The sequence below is a fragment of the Actinia tenebrosa genome, unplaced genomic scaffold (assembly GCF_029948245.1).
Source record: "Actinia tenebrosa isolate PJP-AT-01 unplaced genomic scaffold, QUT_ActTen_1.0 PGA_scaffold9__36_contigs__length_13948895, whole genome shotgun sequence".
NCBI lineage: Eukaryota > Metazoa > Cnidaria > Anthozoa > Actiniaria > Actiniidae > Actinia > Actinia tenebrosa.
In genome coordinates, this window is record NW_028292586.1 from 13,866,817 (window position 1) to 13,885,379 (window position 18,563).

The 18,563-nt window shown below is 38.1% G+C and overlaps 1 protein-coding gene across 5 annotated transcripts in view; it reads right to left on the reverse strand.

Moving 5' to 3' along the window:
- Positions 1–18,563, reverse strand: part of LOC116290180 (E3 ubiquitin-protein ligase UBR4) — a 72,095-nt gene that overhangs the window by 41,340 nt on the left and 12,192 nt on the right. For 4 of the 5 annotated variants that reach the window (XM_089024832.1, XM_089024835.1, XM_089024833.1 and 1 more), the window contains exons 20-39: positions 17,065–17,311; positions 16,558–16,794; positions 16,240–16,445; positions 15,356–15,557; positions 14,910–15,116; positions 13,220–13,481; positions 12,917–13,135; positions 12,431–12,697; positions 12,127–12,330; positions 11,781–11,963; positions 11,392–11,703; positions 10,962–11,271; positions 10,517–10,728; positions 10,224–10,414; positions 8,543–8,753; positions 8,198–8,414; positions 7,571–7,772; positions 1,575–1,770; positions 927–1,203; positions 711–832 (exon numbers count right to left, since the gene is read on the reverse strand). In XM_089024832.1, the coding sequence (XP_088880958.1) occupies positions 711–832; positions 927–1,203; positions 1,575–1,770; positions 7,571–7,772; positions 8,198–8,414; positions 8,543–8,753; positions 10,224–10,414; positions 10,517–10,728; positions 10,962–11,271; positions 11,392–11,703; positions 11,781–11,963; positions 12,127–12,330; positions 12,431–12,697; positions 12,917–13,135; positions 13,220–13,481; positions 14,910–15,116; positions 15,356–15,557; positions 16,240–16,445; positions 16,558–16,794; positions 17,065–17,311 (4,484 nt within the window). The remainder of the gene's footprint in view (positions 1–710; positions 833–926; positions 1,204–1,574; positions 1,771–7,570; positions 7,773–8,197; positions 8,415–8,542; positions 8,754–10,223; positions 10,415–10,516; positions 10,729–10,961; positions 11,272–11,391; positions 11,704–11,780; positions 11,964–12,126; positions 12,331–12,430; positions 12,698–12,916; positions 13,136–13,219; positions 13,482–14,909; positions 15,117–15,355; positions 15,558–16,239; positions 16,446–16,557; positions 16,795–17,064; positions 17,312–18,563) is intronic. The other variant, XM_089024834.1, reaches the window with a different exon arrangement.

Consider the following 18,563-nt stretch of genomic DNA (forward strand, 5'->3'; position numbering starts at 1 on the left):
CTTACGACCTCCATTGGCGTAATACTGCTCTCTGGTAGCATTTGGTACGGCATTACGAATATTCTTACCACACTCGTAACACTGTGCTGACGTGTCGTCTTCTATTTGCATTTTCTTACCACAACACCAAAAGGGTTCTGGCTTAGGTACGATAACTTTAGGTCTTAGACAAATTATGCAAAAGTCATTGGCGAACTTCTTACATTCTTCGCACTCCATATATAGACTAACATATTTAAGTGCGCTGTTGCCCTCAACCACACTTGGAGTGGGGGGTCGTCCGTAGGTGGATTTTTGACGCGGGTCTTACCCCGTGTTGAGATTGCGCTGGAACCCCCATTCCCTATACGGGTAATCCTGGCGTAAAGTAACATATTTCGAGTGCGCTGTTGCCCTCACGGGTAATCCTGGCGTAAACTAACATATTTCGAGTGCGCTGTTACCCCCACGGGTAATCCTGGGGGTCTCATAGGGAATGAGGGCTACGCAAACACGGGTTAGTGACTTTAAACGGGAAATCCTCGTGTGGTCACTGCGCTAGAACCCCCATTCCCTATACTACTAATATAATTTCATGGAAATGATAGTCAAGATTTACTGATTTATGTTTTAACATAATCATCGTGATATTGGTGGCAAACTTGAAAACACTGCTGCTTGTGGTACTTTGTGACAATGCACCAGATGCATTTAGGTTTTCATAGACTCACCTTGCATAGCAACATTTTGACATAAAGATCAACAGCCATGGGTGCATGAGTACTATCTGAGATGGTGAACGCGTGAATGATATCCACTAGTGCCGTGACTGTTGACTCCAAGTCCTGCAACCCTAAAGAAAGAAAGAAAGACAATAAGTGAACCTGCCTCATGTCTTCTGAAGATACATATCAATTTGAGCATGATGGTGCCATTATTAAACCTACCAATAGAGGACAAAGGAGCAATAGACGACACTTGTGTACAGCTGCCATAAATCTTCCAAAATACCTCAACCAATAGAGATGCAAAATGATTGATTCCATCAGTTTCAGACAGAGATGCAAACTTATACACATTTGCTGGTCTTGCCATTGCAACAGATCTTCCACTGACCACCAGTCTCTGGAAAGTCTCCACGTCCAGGTTCACTGGTTTTTTTTCTTGTTGTGCAATGATGTAGTTTTTAAGGTACTGAGTTATTTGATTGAGCTGAGCTTGGTCCTGAAAGAAAAGGACTACAAATATTAATATTGAATTGATGAAGGTTGATGTTGATGAAGTTTCATGTTCATATGATACAATATTACTCAGTTGAAACTTTGTACATCTATTTTTTTGACAGTGACATAGTATGCTCTCAGCAATAGTATTAAATTGCACAATGAAATGATAGATTATTTGTTCTTTTGCCATATCTTTTCTTGCAGTACCAATGCAAAAATTTTGAATACATGTAATTATTATTATTGAGAAGCCTCAATAAATCCGTCATCTATCCAATTATTTTACCCATTTGGCATTTATGATTATGGTCAGATAGTTTGGATGGATATAATGTAGCAAGCAGCATCTTGGCCTTATTATGAACTTACCTTATGATTATGGTAAGATAGTTTGGATGGATGTAATGTAGCTAGCAGTGTCTTGGCCTGGTTTTGAATGTATGATGGAATAGAACAAGTCATCAGCAATGTTGCCAAGTCTAGGGCCAGATGTCTTGTTGATTCATCAATTGTAGAGAATGTGGAGAAGGAGCCATCTAGTACTTCAAGCAGGTGGACCACAAGCCTGCAAAAACATGGAAAAGTGTTAATATTCAATTCAATTCAATTCAATTTATTCACACACTTTAAATAGAAATGGATATAACAAAATCATAATTGTTATTCTAGATTATATTTCACAAACTCCGTTCGAAATATATGAGAAAACAATAGGTAGAATCCTGCCATTTGTGCTTCGGACCACATTTTAACGCACTCTACTCCCCTAGAGTTTAAATATTGATGACGTAATCCCAGAATCCCGTGCTGCACTAAGTGCGAGGTCACGTTGTACTTTTCATCTTTTTCTGCTGTGCTTCGGACGTACGATAAGGTAAGTGGTTACTAACCGTGTTTTTATCCTCTATTTTATACCTTTTAGCCTACTCCTATACCCAGAATCATAAATAATCCCATTCGGGATACAATTGCTTGTAATATTTTGAATTTTTAGCTCTAGTAGCTACAATGTCTTCTCGTAAACGATCTAAACATTCTTCCCGCCACACGGACAGTTCGTCCGAATCAACAAGCTCTAGGCATAGCAAACGACAAAAAACATCCCAAGTGGACCAAAAGGATATAAATTCAGTCTTCTCAACACTGAAAGAAATCCAAGAAGCGATTTCAAAGACGAATAACCGTATCTCAACTCTCGAAGTTAACATGGAATCTTTCCCGCCAAAACACACCGAGATAGATTACAATGATCTGCTCTCAGTCCAAACAGAAGACATAGACCTGGACTACGATCTCCCAGAATATCAAGAAGGGACACAGTCCCCACCAAGCTCGGCTATTAAGCCACCAAACTCGGCTATTAAGCCACCAAACTCGGCTATTAAGCCACCAAACTCGGCTAATAAGCCACCAAGCTCGGCTGTCAAGCCACCAAACTCGGATGATAGACCACCAATCTTGACTGATAAGCTACTCAATCCAGGCTCCGAGTCTCCAAGAACTGAAACTGCTTCAACAAACGGCGAAAATACGCTAATAGATGATGAAATGTATGACCCTGGGGCCACACCATCCTACTGGGAACCAACCAAGGGGCTATCAACCTTCCTAGATATGCACTTTAGGAAGAAATTAAGCCATGACCGGGTGTCAGACATTCTTGAAAATTTCAGTGTTCCCTCACTTGATTGCCTAAGGGCACCCACTCTAGATACCTCAGTTGTAAATCCAATAAACAATCCACAAATAAAAAGATTTGTCCAGAATCGTGATAAAGACCTATGTTTGGCTCAAAAAGCTTTGCTAAACACCACAGGTCCACTTTGTTGCTTACACGATGCCCTATCAACGGGGAAAGAAGTGTCACCTAATCAGGTTAAGAACATTTTAGAACAAGCCTTACGCTTACTAGGCTCTTCAAATTATCTCCTTTCAACTGTTCGCAGGAAAAGGGTCCTAGCGACTATTAGCAACAAAAAAAAAAAAAAAAAAAAAAAAAAAAATTAAAAAAAAAAAAAAAAAATTAATTAACCTGGCAGATGAACCTTTGCCTAATGCCAAAACTATGTTTTTCGGTGAAGATTTTCCCACCTTAGCCTCTAAACAGGCAGAACTTAGTAGGGGTCTAGCCAAAAATCTCTCAGTCCCCACTAAAAACCAACAAGCAAATCGTAAACCAAATTACATTCAAAGGTCCAAGCAGTCCAACCAGTCGCGCAGTTTTTCCAAATACCAAAGTAACCGCTCAAACAACTACCGGTCCTTTCGCCCCTCAAAGGGGACAAATCGGGAATCAACAGATTCCTAAACAAATGGAGGGAAATAACCTCAGACCAAGAAATCCTAGACATTGTTACAGGGTATCAATTTCCCTTTTGTTGTGTTCCAGTTCAAAGAATTCCAGTTGTGACAAATTCAACAAAACAAACAAAACCGTTATTAGACGCAGAGATTCAAAGACTCCTGAATATGGGGCAATCTATGTGGACCCCTCCCCAAACGAACCAGGCTTTTACAGCCGCTTGTTCTTGGTGCCCAAAAAAGGAGGATCCTTCAGACCAGTCATAGATCTGAGTCATCTCAATCATTTCATACAGAACTCCCACTTTCAAATGGAAAACATATCGTGCTTAAAAACCATCCTAAGGAAGGGGGACTTTATGAAGTCTATAGATCTGAAGGACGTGTACCTATCAATAAAATTCACAAATCTCAAAAATACCTGAGATTTTTGTGGGAAAACAAATGCTACGCATTCAAAGGTCTCCCCTTTGGTCTAAATACAGCACCAAGAATATTTACAAAACTGACCAAACCGGTCGTCTCGTTTCTTCGAAAAGAGGTGTACGCATGTTAGCTTGACGATTTTCTTTTGTTGGGGTCCACGATGACAGAGTCCGAGACCAACACATCAATGGCATTGAAACTGCTTCAAGACCTAGGTTTCACTATCAATTGGGAAAAGTCCCAGCTGAAACCAAGCCAATCCATTACCTTCCTAGGGTTTATAGTAAATTCAGAGACACTAACTCTGAGCCTACCAGAGGAAAAGTCCAGAAAGTTCTGGACAAATGCCAGAACGCCCTGACCAACCCAACTATGCTGGCACAGGACGTAGCAAGCCTACTCGGCTCTCTGGAATCAATTCGTCTGGCAATACATCAGGCCCCCTTACACTTCCGACGTTTACAGATTCAACTTATAAAGCACCTTCGAATCAACGAACACAACTACGAGACACAAATCACCCTAAACCACCATGCCCAAGAGGAGCTCAGGTGGTGGATAGCAAATATAAGAAAGGTAAACGGAAGTCCAATCAACCCTCCGACCTCAGACCTAGTCATAACAACAGACAGCTCCAAGAAGGGCCTGGGGGCAGTTTGTGAGGGCACCACCACAAACGGTCGGTGGTCCAGCGAGGAGAAAAAGCTGCACATCAATTATTTAGAACTGAATGCAGCATTCCTTGCCTTAAAAGCGTTTATGAAGAACCAACATCACAAGGCTGTTTGCTTGAGAATGGACAACTCTACATCAGTTGCCCACATAAACAACAAGGGAGGAACCCGGTCGAACATACTTGTCTCCCTGACGCTGGAAATATGGGAGTGGTGCCTACAAAGGAAAATCCTGATAAGCGCACAACATCTCCAAGGAATCAAGAGAGTTTCACGATTCCAGCGAATGGAAAATAAGCTTCCAAGTCATTCAGCCTTTTCCTCAAAGATTGCAACGTCGACCTATTTGCCACACTACTGACAACCCAGCTGCCACAAATTGTGAGCTGGAGGCTCGACCCAGAAGCCCTTTACACGGACTCCATGACATTAGACTGGGGACCCCTAAAGGGATATGCATTTCCACCATTCAACATGATCCCTTCAGTCCTTCGCAAGGTATCTCTAGACAGAGCAGACCTCACACTTGTAGCCCCAATCTGGCAAACCCAGACTTGGCGGCCGATACTGCTCCGACTTCTCATCAAGAATCCAATAATGCTTCCCAATACGAGGAACTTACTGAAAGACCCAGCCTCAATCGAAAGGGTCCACTCATTGTTTCTGAGACTACACCTAGCCGTCTTTCACATATCAGGGAAAACTTACAAACAGAAGGCCTTCCTGAAAACGTTACCAAGATACTATTGTCAGCCACTCGACCCTCCACACATAAGGCGTATGGGTCCGCATGGCGGCATTGGAGCAGCTGGTGTCATAAATCAAAGATTAATCCTGTTTCAGCAAAATTAAACCAAATTCTGGAGTTTCGGTCAGAGTAACAATGGAGTTGCTTACAGAACCGTTAATGTTGTTCGTTCAGCTATATTGTCTAGCCACAATAAGATTGACGGTTACCCAGTTGGGCAGCACCCACTGGTAACACAACTGTTAAAGGGTATGGGGGTGAATATCCGACCCCCCAAACCAAGATACAATCACACATGGGATGTCACAAGAGTAACAAAATACTTGTCATCCATGGAAAGTTCCAGAAAATTGTCATTAAAGCTATTATCACTCAAACTTGCCATGTTATTTGCACTCTCATGCCCAGAACGAGTCTCTTCCCTGTCTAAATTCGACTTGCGATACTGCCAAGTAATTCCAGAAGGCATCTCATTCACCATGACTTCCCGAGAAGTCGAGGATCTCTTGAGGACATGGCCAAAGCCTTCTTTGCAAAATTTCATTCAGACAGCAAGCTCTGCCCAGTTAACACTTTTCAATGTTACTTGAAAGCCACTAGAAAGGTTAGACTACTGATTCCCTCTTTAAAACCAGATGTTGTGTTCATCTCATTCATCAAGCCCCATAAACCTGTTACTTCGACCACTTTAGCCCGCTGGCTACGTGAAGTAATAAAAGCCGCTGGTATTAACACAGATATATTCAAGGCACATTCTGTACGAGGTGCTTCAACAACAGCTGCAGCAAACAACAATGTCCCAATAGGTGACATTATGAACATGGCAGACTGGACATCACCCAGTACCTTCCAACGCTTCTACTACAAGCCAGTACATAACAGCAGCTATGCTAACGCTGTCTTGAACACAGATAAAGCTTAGTTCTTCTAACCCAAAGTCATTTATATTGTTGAATACGTTCAAGTTACGATTAAATGTATTAATTTCACAAACTCACTGTGTTAATGTCTGCATTTATTCAGACATATTGTTGAGGGCGTTAAAATCTACCTATTGTTTTCTCATATATTTCGAACGGAGTTTGTGAAATATAATCACAATTATACAAGGGCCGCGAAGCGGCCTGAAAGTATAATTGAAATTATATTAACAAACGAAGTGAGAAATATATGAGATACCCTCCCGCCCTCGTAATTGTCAAATATTGACACATGACTAGTCATTCCCATCATATATTTCTCATCGTGGAGTCTCTTCACACAGGCGTTAAAAAGATGAAAAGTACAACGTGACCTCGCACTTAGTGCAGCACGGGATTCTGGGATTACGTCATCAATATTTAAACTCTAGGGGAGTGGAGTGCGTTAAAATGTGGTCCGAAGCACAAATGGCAGGATTCTACCTATTGTTTTCTCATATATTTCTCACTTCGTTTGTTAATATAATTTCAATTATACTTTCAGGCCGCTTCGCGGCCCTTGTATAATTGTGATTTTATAAAAAGATATATCATATAAAAAATCATATAAACAGTTACTACTGCAGTGAGTGTGCAGTGTCATGGTTTAAGTAATATAAACTTTCGAGTAAACCATCACTACACTATTTCTACCACAATATGTGGCTGTCCAACACATAGAGGATTTGTCTCTAAGTAATAGAGTTGTGACATTGCCGAGTGAGTGCTAGTATTCTAATTCTATAGTAATTTCATTCCTGCACCATCACTGTACTGTCAGTACATAGTTAATGAAGCAGAATGGTTTGAAAAACTCCATAGAACAAAGCAGCTATGCTTTTGCTTTTGAGGTTGAACCCTACAATCATGTGATACAGACAGTGCAGAATGAACCAAAGCAAGTATGGCTAAAAATACTGATTTCCTCATTATTTTCGTGTATTGAACATTTTGAAATCCTTCATTCGATGACCACAAACCATGCAGATAAAAATTTCTGTGCAGATACAGTTAAGTTACTAGATGATAAATAACAAATAATTACTATTTTAGAATGATTTTTAGGGGGGAAAACTTTTATATTCCCTAATACTGTGCACAAACAGAGAAACTTTTCCTTCTCTGGGCTTGGTCAAAATCATATTTGAAAAAAAATGGATAAAGTTGAACAAAAACCTAGAACAATAGGTTTCCCGACCATTCTGCTACATTAGCTATGGTCAGTAGTGTCATTTTATCCTATTTAGTGTAACGTACTTATCAAATGGGCTAGCAGGTGATATACATGTTATCATCTCCTTTTCCTGTACAACACTTGCTGGACCAGCCATTCCTGATCCACCACTAGAAGCAAACTCTTCCTGGGGGTCGTCAGGCCATCCAAATACTTCTTTAGTTTTGGCGTACACTTTGATAGAGTCAACCATTGATACCCCTGATGGATCTGAAGATTTGCCAACTAAAAGAGGTAAGAAGAATTACATGAATGAAGTATTTCTTACGTGCCTGAGTCACCAAATTGATACTAAACCAATTCATCAGCTGAATTTTTTGAGGAAACCAAAAACAACCTAGAAAAGGAAAATGGAAATGAAGAGAAAGAAATCTGGGTTTAATGTAACTAACTGGAATTGTTTAAAACTGGACAAACTAGATCGGATAGGAAATGTTAAGGCCTTATAATGCATGCAAATCATGACACCACAAAAAATTGATGATCATGATAATTTTAGTAGTAGAAACAAAATTCCCCTCAACCAATCAGCAGATGAATTTGAAACTTGTCTTAACCAATTAACAGCTGAATTAAAACCGCTCTCAACCAAAAAGCACCTAAATTGAAACTTGTTTTAACCAATCAGCAGCTCTCATAATTTTACTTACAGAAGATTGTAAATTTCTTGTCCGCTGAGAGTGACTCTTCTCTAGTAAAAGGCAGGTCAAACCATCGATTCCTTGTTAGAGATAATGGGATAACACGACCAAAGATCTCAATATAAGATGGGACTTTCTCTAGTGATTGACAGCCAACCAGCACACGCACACCCACCATCACTAATCCTGGGTTGGTATTAGCTACTTCTATTGTAAAGCCATTGGGCTGTGAGGAAAAGATATCAATAATATTAGATTAAGTCAAAATTATTACATTATAACTACAATGGAGGACAAAAATTAGTATTACCAAAATAACACCAAGTGTTAATTATCTAGCCTTCCAGCACCTACCTTAGTGCTTGCTAGGTACATGCCAGCTGTCATTAGCCTGTGTTTTGCCTGCTGTGCATTGTATACATGCAAAATGTCTGGACCACCAAACTCTAAATCATTCAGAACTTGACAGTGCTCAAAAAAATCAATAGGGAATGATACAGAAGTAGATTTAGTTCTGGTCTTGCAAAGTTTTTTCTTTTTTGCCGGATGCAGAATTGCCAGAGGTCTGTAGGACAAAATTAAAATTATAAAGTTGGTAAAATGACAAAAAAAGAAAAAAAAAAAAAAGAGGCAGAAATGGGTGTTTTTAAGTTTGAATCTAATAACTTAACTGAGTCCAGTCTTATTTGATTTTTAGAAGGAAAATAAGATATATAGAATACGATATTACTATTAACATATATAAGGCCCTTAATGGACAGGCTCCAGGATATATTATCTGGTCTAGTCAATATCTATAAACCTAAAGATATAACTAGCTAAAAACTAGTGTGAGCTGCGTCGGTGTTTCTAATGAAACAGTAAAAATGAAAAGGTAAATTATACACCGTGAAAAGATGAAAAAACTTACTGACGTTTTGGACGCTAGTCCTTCGTCGGAGTAAAAGAAGGAGCTCTAAAGCTCTTTTACTCCGACGAAGGACTAGCATCTGAAACGTCAGTAAGTTTTTTCATCTTTTCACGGTGTATAATTTACCTTTTCATCTATAAACCTAGACGTACTCTTAGATTGTCATCAAGTAATAATGTAGTCATGACTAATTATAATTTACGATCTTATGGATATAGAGCATTTTATTATGCTGCTCCTTATTTATGGAAATCTCTGCCTCATGATATCAAGCCTGCTGGCTCAGTTTCCAGTTTTAAGTCCTTAATTAATACGATATAAGTATATTTTCCACTAGGAATTGTAGGATTTTAACTGTCTTTCCATTTTTTTACAAGCCGTGAATATGACTTCGTACAAGCAAAGCGCCGTTAGGTATAAATATCAAATCAGTTCTGAGTTTTTTAATCCCTCTTTTTGGATATTGCATTGACTCAACAAAGAAGCCAAATTCCAAATGAAGTCAGATAGCGTCTTGTGAGGGCCTATGAAGATCCACAGAAATGCATACAATGGTACAACCACATGCAAACATATCGTCCAAGATGTTTAAATAGAGAAGACATTCAAGGATAAGTTCACTTTTTTGTCTTTGAAAATCTACAATCGTAAAAGCACAATATACTTATATTGTATTGTGTAAATAAATGTCCAAAACACTGTATTGAATGTGTGTTGTGGTTTATTGTCTGCACCAAAACGCTAATGAAAGTTCAAAAACGTTAATGAATCCACGCAAACATATTCATGATTGTCAAATTCAAAGCTAAATTTCTTAATGAAAGTTCCATCGCACTCTTGAGACTCAGTTCGCCTTATTGTATGCCTGTTCGCTCTATTGACAATGCTTCTTCGCTGCAATGAATATTCCTTTGCGGTTAATATACCGCAAAAGGTGTAATAAGCGAGTTTGAAAAAGACCTTAATGAGATATTTACAAAAACAAAGGGATAATTGACAATATATTGACGTATATAATCAGAATATATTAAAATATAGTTTGGAAGTGTGAAATCTTTATTAAAAACTGGAGGATTTCCTTATTAGATAAAAAAATTAAGTTTTGTGGTCATATTCCCACATTACCTTGCTGGCTGGAAAGATGGTGTCATCCAGTATCCTGTATGTTCAGCACTAGCCATATAGATACGAAGGCTTCCATCCTCACACAGTAGTATCATGGTGGTTCTCTGTTGATCAGAACTGTTCACTGAGTGACGGATAGCTACCATGTCTTGTGTTTTTGATTTAGATGAAGCTGCTTTAATCTCTTGAATCTGAGAAAATGCAAAGAGATGGAAGTATTTACTGTAGACTTGATTTGGTACCACTATGGGCAGTTAGTAATAACTTTGAAATCATGATTTCCACATACTTACCAAGACCTGTCCAGGTTTGATCATGAGCACCACAGGTATACCACTAGTGTGGGTCATGCAGCAAACAAGACCAGGATGCTGAGGTACCTCATTCCACTGGTAGAGTGCAGCATGGGCATTTTTATTACCTCCGTTGCTATTCTTAAAAGTTATTGGGAACAGTTTCTGGATTTCTTTTTGTCCAGGAGTCCATGGTGCCATAAAGGTTTTACCTATAGGCACAATAGGAAATGAGAATTATAAAGAATATTTACTCTACTCTAAGGCAGCTAACATTCAAGACACAGGGAGTGACAGCATATGATGAATTCATCCTTTGAAATGAATAATAAACATAGCACAATTTATCATCATTCCTCCAATTAAAATACCAAACAAGAAAGAATCATGACTGGAAAGGATAATCTTTTGTTAACCAATATGGTAAGAAAAGAGATTTTTATACCTTGTGTATAACTAAACAATATGATTTGCAATGTGTGTGAAAAGTACACAGACACCCCACCACCAGCCACTTGTCCATTAGTGTCTTCCAGATCTGAGTGTTGTACTGGTAGGATATTAGTTAGGTAAAATGGACCTCCTGTAGCACTACTGTCATCATCCATTGGCTGCTGGTAAATATGGCCTGTAGATGACATCAGGACCATGTTGTGTTCATGTTCATGAAAGACAAAACTGACATCACGGACTTTACCGCTTGGGAGAACAAAGTAGAACAATGGGCTCAGGGCATCTTTGGAAAGATCATAGATCTGCCAAAATAGAAAAGGGAAAGAGATATCCAAATAAAAAATGGGTTTGAAATATGTAAAAGAGACATAAAGTGACTCTGTATTTGTTGAGTACCCAGATATTATGTAGTGATCACCAACCTTGATGAAATCAGCAGTCACTACTGCCAGCTCGGTCTGTGAACCTGGTAACCACACAGCCTTAATGATGAAGTTGCCTGTCTCCAGCTGAGGGTGTAATGCAAGGTGGTCTACCACAGAGCCTGATGAGCTAAAAGTTAAAACATGGCAGTCCTTAAGTCCACAAACAGCCAAGAAATCTTCATTACATGGGTTGCCTGTGATGGAAAGTACTGTGAAAGGGACCTGGGCAGTAGCTAGACGTGTTAGGGTCAGCTTTCGCTTGCTTGAATCTGCTTGTTTTAAAAGTGCTGACAGCTGGAGAACTGTAATCTGAACATGAACAATAACAAAGGAATGAGCTAACCTGCAGCAAGAGAAATGACAAACTATTGTCTACTACAGCTTACCTTGCCCTTTTCATGGCTTACAGCAAGATGTTGCCTCTTTCCTCTGGGAGAAGCTAAACAACACATAGCAACACGCCTGAGAACATGTGCTCCAATAAGCTGTCGTATAGCTTGACCTTGCTCACCACTAAATGTAATACGAACATTCTCAAAGGCACCTTCTTGAGACCCAAGAGTTGGGACCTTGTATAAAGTAAAAGAAACATTCTGCATGAACAAAGCATGAACCAGTTACATAGTTTAAACAGAACTCACTTATTATTATTATGGCTTAGTAAGACCAAGTCTCATCAGTGGCATGAAAGAAGAAACCAGGGCAAGACAACCTAAATCAATGATAACCTACCATCAATTGTTCTGTGGTCTCTACAGTTTTATCAAGTGAATGAAGATCTTCCATGGCATTATAAATGAGTTGAGCAGCTCCTGTTGCCTGACTGGATGGTCCTGAGTTCTCTATAACCGGACCAATTAATGTCTGTAGTAGCCGAATAATTGTGGTATTAAGCGAACAATCCTGTAGCTGCTTCACAAGAACATCTGTATGTTTCTGAAGAATGTCCATTCAATACAAAGGCATTCAGAACAAAGCATAAAAAAGCAATTTTTGAAGATTCAATCTGTGAATATGTCTACTTTAGAACAGTTACCTCAATTTGCTTAGCCAAGGTCTGGATGGCTTTAGAAGGAGTTGATGCATCATCTTGCACACATTCATCTAAAGAACCTGAAGCCAAATCTGTTCCAACTCCACTGACATTAGCAGAGATGTGCTGAGATGATGTTAAATTATTCTTTGATCTCCCAACATTTTCGTCTTCATCACATTCATCTAAGTCTTGTCCATTTGCAAATGCTGCTGCTGCAGTTGATGAACCACCTTCTTTTGAAGAACTTGGGGTGCGTTTTACTAAAGACTAGAAAGTAAAGCACAGTACACACTTGTTAATCAAAAATGAAAGTGTTATTATTGTTATGATTGAGAAGTAATGATGACAACAACGACTGCAGCAAATCAAAAGCAGCAGCTGAACAAAATATGGTAAATTATGTGACTATGACTCGATAATAACACCACTAACACTAACAATAACAATGATCCCAAGAGAAAAATGAAATGAGGATTTCTAACAAACCTGACAGCTTGCATCCTCCTTTGCACCACAGTCACAGAAAAATGATCCATATTTGGCATAAGAAATATCATGATCTTTATGGCAAACCTTAGCACATATTGTGCAGACACCTACTCCATCATTCATTTTACAAGTATGGCAATGGTACCAGTGTTGATTCATGAAGTCTTTTTGAGTGATGGTGAACGTACATAGCTTATTGCATAAAGAATCTTCATCCTACAAGACAAAATTATAAATCAATTTTAAACAAAGGCTGTCACTTTTTTGTCCTTTCAGCTGCTGTCATGACATGTTTCTTACAGATTCTTCTCCTCCAGATTCCTCTTCCTCGGCAGCTATATCATCCATCCATTCAGTCTCCAGGTCTTGTACAACCAAATCACTACTGCCCTGCTGTGTGGTTAAGGTAGGAGATGTTGGCGTGTCTTGTTCTAGGACGTATTTCAGGGCAAGAACCATTTCAGCCAGGTACGATAACAGAGGTGCAGCTACTTCCATGGCACTACTCTCTTTAGTGCCTTCAGCTTTGACATCCATCTCTTCATTATGAAGATGTGATTTGCTAAACAATACAAATACAAAATGTAAATTTCATTCATTTAAGGACTGGCCATTATTTGTGGGGGGGGGGGGGGGGGGGTTTGATGCTCTATGGTATCTTGGGGCCCCTGCTAGATTGCTTCAGGAGTTATTTGTAGTTCTAGAGGGTGCCTATTATAGCCGGCTTCCTGTCTCCTCGGGCGTCCCTCAAGGTTCAATTTTGGGACAGCTGCAGTGTCTTGTGTATGCAAATGACTTACCTGACTATGTCGCTAATGACTTTACTTATGCCCTCTTCGCAGCCCAAAATAGAAATACATAACAATGTTTTTATCAAATCTTTTCAGTATTATTTTATCAATGTTTTTTTTAAAACTGTAAGTTGCACATTCATTCAGTTTTATTCAAGGAATTAATTGATCCTTTAAAGGACTTTTTCTAAACATTCAAGGACTTTTCAAGACCAATCCCAAAAATCAAGAACTTTTGAAGACTGTACGAACCCTGTAAAGAGAGTCTGCCAGGACATTACTGAATATATCAATTATACTAGAAAACTTTTATATTGTACATAACCTTGACCTAACCTTGAGTATTGTTCTTGTTTATGGTCTCTGTATGCCGCAAAGCACCAGGAATTTATCAAAAATGTCCAACTGAAGGAAATCACTTTATTTTTGAAGTTGAAATCTGGCCTTATGCACATTGACTCTTAGACTAATAAGTAATTTATTCTTTCCACCAGCTGCTATGCTAATCACAATTTGGATCCAAATAACTACTGCAAGACCTTCACTTTTAGGAAAAATTACTTTAGGTTTTCTTTTTCCCCTAGTGCAGTAGACTTATGAAACAACATACCAAAGTACTTTAAAAGCTGTGCTATTCTATAATCGCTTAAGAATAAGTTTCATGCTGACATTACACTATGCACAAATTTCCGTCCTACCCTCCGCTGTAAATGACTAGTTGCTTGCATTTTTGACTCTACTTTTTGTGTGTAAATTATCAATTTTAGAAGTTTTCATTCCTCTTTCCTATTATGTTCTTATTTCTTGCTTTATTTGTGTTGTATTCTTTTATTCCTTTTACTGTAAGGGAGCGGTTGTCCAGACTCTGTCCTGTCACCACGTCCTGTCAAATGCCCTTTCTTTTCATTGTGCTGTTGTTGGTTGTAATTTATATTGTTCAGTGACATGTGCGGTATTTATTTGTTTATTTAGTCGTTTACTTAGTTTTTTGGTGACAAAATCGATAAGAAATAGTGGCTACAGCTCTACTGATATTTTGACGAGTCCTTATATGACCCCCCTCTTCTCCCTGCATAAAAATCGTTGACCCACTCTCTATTTGCACCAGCCCCCCATGTATATAATGATCAGTCCCTTATTTTTGTAAAACATATTTATTTGATCAACAATATTAGGTTAATAACATGCACTATACATACCAGGTTTGAAGCCAACCAATAGCTGCCTTACATAGTAGAGAATGGCCTTTTCCCTGGTCTGCACTAGCCAATATTGAAGCTGTATGAATAACATCACTTAGCTTAGCACCAATGCATGCTGCTTCAGAACCAGTCATAGAGAGTAGTGTATCCCCAATAGGTACCAAAGCTTCAAGAATGCTGGTACAAGTTGCTTCACTCACAAAACTAGAAGAACAGAGAATCAACCAGTCTTGTTCAGTAATTTATGTAAAAATAATGTGCAGGAGATCAAGGTCGATTTAATAATATGTACTACTTAATCTGTAAATTTAGCATCAATGCAACATAGATGAGCTAACTTTTCCTACTGAATTCTTCATTTTTAATTGACAAATGGCTTAAATTTTATCATTTACCATTTTTGACACACTATTAATATCTGCATTCTCTGCAGATTTTCTTACCTTACTTCTTTGACAAGATGAGAAGCAAAGGCTTGCAACAACAGTCTGTTGTCAGCCATTTTGCCAGTGTTTTCACAATCTTCTTCAATTCCAATCACAATTCTCTTTAGCCACTCTTCAAGCTCTTGAGGACCAACTGTTTGAAATTCTGAGAAACACCTTGCAAGAGATTTGATGGTTGAATCTGAGGGATGTTTTTCTGCTAAACACATCAATGATAATAAAAAACAGGACCAAGTTAGAGCATTGGAAACACCATAGAGCAAAGTGGCTGCTGATGTGAAAGTTTAAACTATTTCAGCAACCTCACACAATTTATTTTTGCTTATAACTAGGATTTTCTGTAACTTTTAGATCTATATACACCTAATTGAAAAAACGTTGTCGGGTTCAAAAAAAGGATATATCATCAAAGCTAAGATCAAAGGGGAGCATGGGAAAACAAACAATTATGCTATTATATTGCCTTCCTGTGCACATTTTATGCATCATGGCTTTGGCATGTTGTTAATCTAGGTCGACTGACTTTGCCCTACTGTGCATTTTTACATGTCTATATTCAAATATAATACACATTGAAAGCGGTATGATTTACAAAGAAATGTATGGTCGTGTGGCAAGACTTGCTACACAACCATACATTTCTTTGTAATTTATAGTGTTTTCAAAAAAATTTACTCCCAAATTATTGAGCATATTACTCTCAAATATTAGGTAGTTGCTAAATAAGATATTCTCTTTCGATTTCTGGAGTTGGTTTGCTTGTAGCTTGAATTTTTTATGCTAATGAGGAAAAAACTTAAACAAAGATCGGCCAATAGTGAGATAAGAAGCTTAATGTCAGTAAAAAGGTTTAGCTTGTCTATAAAATAGATATGTCTTACCAAGCTGTAATATCCTAACAGCAAGTTTGAGTGTCTTGTTAACATAGGTCAAGGAGACTGTACACTTTGATGATAATAAGATTATTTTGATGAGTTCTCTCCCATCTGTGTAGAAACTCTCCAAAAGACTGCGGCCAGACTGCCTATCCATTAAAGATTCTATGTACTTCAAACAATCCAGCATAACTTCCTCACCAATAACAGATCTAGAGTTTGAATTCCCAAAGGAACATTTATTAGCCCATGACTATAGAAAAATATAGCAAGAAGAATGATATCTGAACTTCATTTAACATATGTTTTCGGTTGACTACTTACTTTTCTTTTTCTACCAAAGACTGTTCTGTTAGCAGCTTCTGACAATTTAACAAGACATAAAACTGGATGTTAGTGGCAAATTGCTCCCCATCAGCAGGTCCTACAATCCTTTCCAGAATTCCTGTAGCTGTTTCATTCAGGTACTCAGTTGTAGCATCCAACAATAATGGACAGAGGTTCCCAGTCAACTCTTTGCCATACAGATTGTGTATTGATCCTTGTTCCTTTGGACACCACCTAGAGACAGCAAACAAAGACTGACTATTAATATAGATAGTACGCAAGTATTTTATCACCCTTACATCTTCTTGATATTAGGGTTTTTAGTCCCTGCCAACTAGACTTACATAACTACTACTTACTATAACTCAACTGAAGGGAAGCTAAAAACATGTTCATCATTGCTTGTGAGCTCTATTGGACACAATGCGTGTAGCTCCCATGGTACACAACTAAGAGTTTGACATACTTAAAATTACTATAAAAATTGAAAGTAATAATACTTACATGACAAGGTCAGCAATGAGCTGTACAAGTGACTGTAAAGAATGTTTCAAGCCTGGTGCCATTTCAAAGGGATTGCTGGCAGCCATGGATGACATCTGGGCAGACACAAGAGAATCAAGGAATGATTCTATGGAAACTGAGTTCCCTTCATCACCAGCATTGTTACTCCAAGAGGAAGTGGATGGAAAATGTGTAAGAAGGGTGCTATTCCATTTTTCAAGTGCATTTTGTATAATTGTAGGCAACCCTGCAAACAAAATAGAAAAGAAAAAATGATGATGCAGTTAGTTGTCATTTTAAAAATAAATGAGAAACAAACAAACAAGATACTCTTAGAGCATAAACTGGGCAACCTGAGAAAGATTCTATTTTCTCTAAATTGACTCCAGCAATTTCTTTCAAAACCTTCTGAACATAAAATTTAAACATTTTTGATTCAGCACTATTAAACTTCAGTTGGCTGGAAATTCTAGAATGAACGCAAGGGCAGAAACAAGATCTGCTCCATTTTCTCACTAGCCATCACATGGTGTAAATTGCATTGGATTGTGTTAAGGTCACCAAAAAATTTGAATGTACTGGCTTTTGAACATTATTTACTTCAATTGTTTGTCTGTTTCTCTAAATAGTAGTAAGAAAAGCTTCAATCAAAATAGAAAAATAATATTTTGATTGGATTTAGGGAGCTAACTAAACAAATAAAGTGAATGTTTGTTTAAAAGTCAGTACATTTGTACCGAAATCTGAAAACCAACACAATCCAATACAATAATTGTATTATTTATACTACGTGGATGCTGGTGCGAAAGTGGTAAATTGCGACTTAAGTCAAACCAGAAGCAAGCACATGTTTTAGTTATGTGCTATTGTTCCCTATAACAATAGCTGGATTATGAGATTTTTTAATAATATATAATATCAAGCATAGAATACTGTTTGACAATACTTCTTCCAGTACGTAGCTGAATTAAAATTAAGATAAATAACAAGCAAATCCTTTCATAACATTGAAAATCTTATAAATTTTGCTTTACCAGCTGATTTAAAAAGTTCTAATATGCAAAACTAATTTTTCCCTTGGAATCAAATTTCAGCAGCTAACGAAACGTATGTCATTGATTGCATAGGCATTCATTTCCATCACTTGATACATAGCCCCACCCCAAATCAATCACATTGGTAAAGTGGTGACATTGATTGATTAATATCAGATTATACACAGGATCCCTATATCATATGCCTGCAAAGGCTCTTGAGTAATGCCATAGAGACCCCTGGGTATTATTGCACAGTTTTTCCGTTTTGTCTAGGAGGAAAAAACTGAAGGCATTTTTAGACTGATTTGCCACAGGCAACCTAGTAAAAAAACCATTATTTAAACAATCTAAGGCTAATAGTGTTTTGCACCATCCTGACAACCTCCTGACATTTCTAGTAGACCTGCTGGCAAAGTCTGAAAGAACCCCCAAAAACAGTTTTACAAGTTTAGAAGTTCCAGT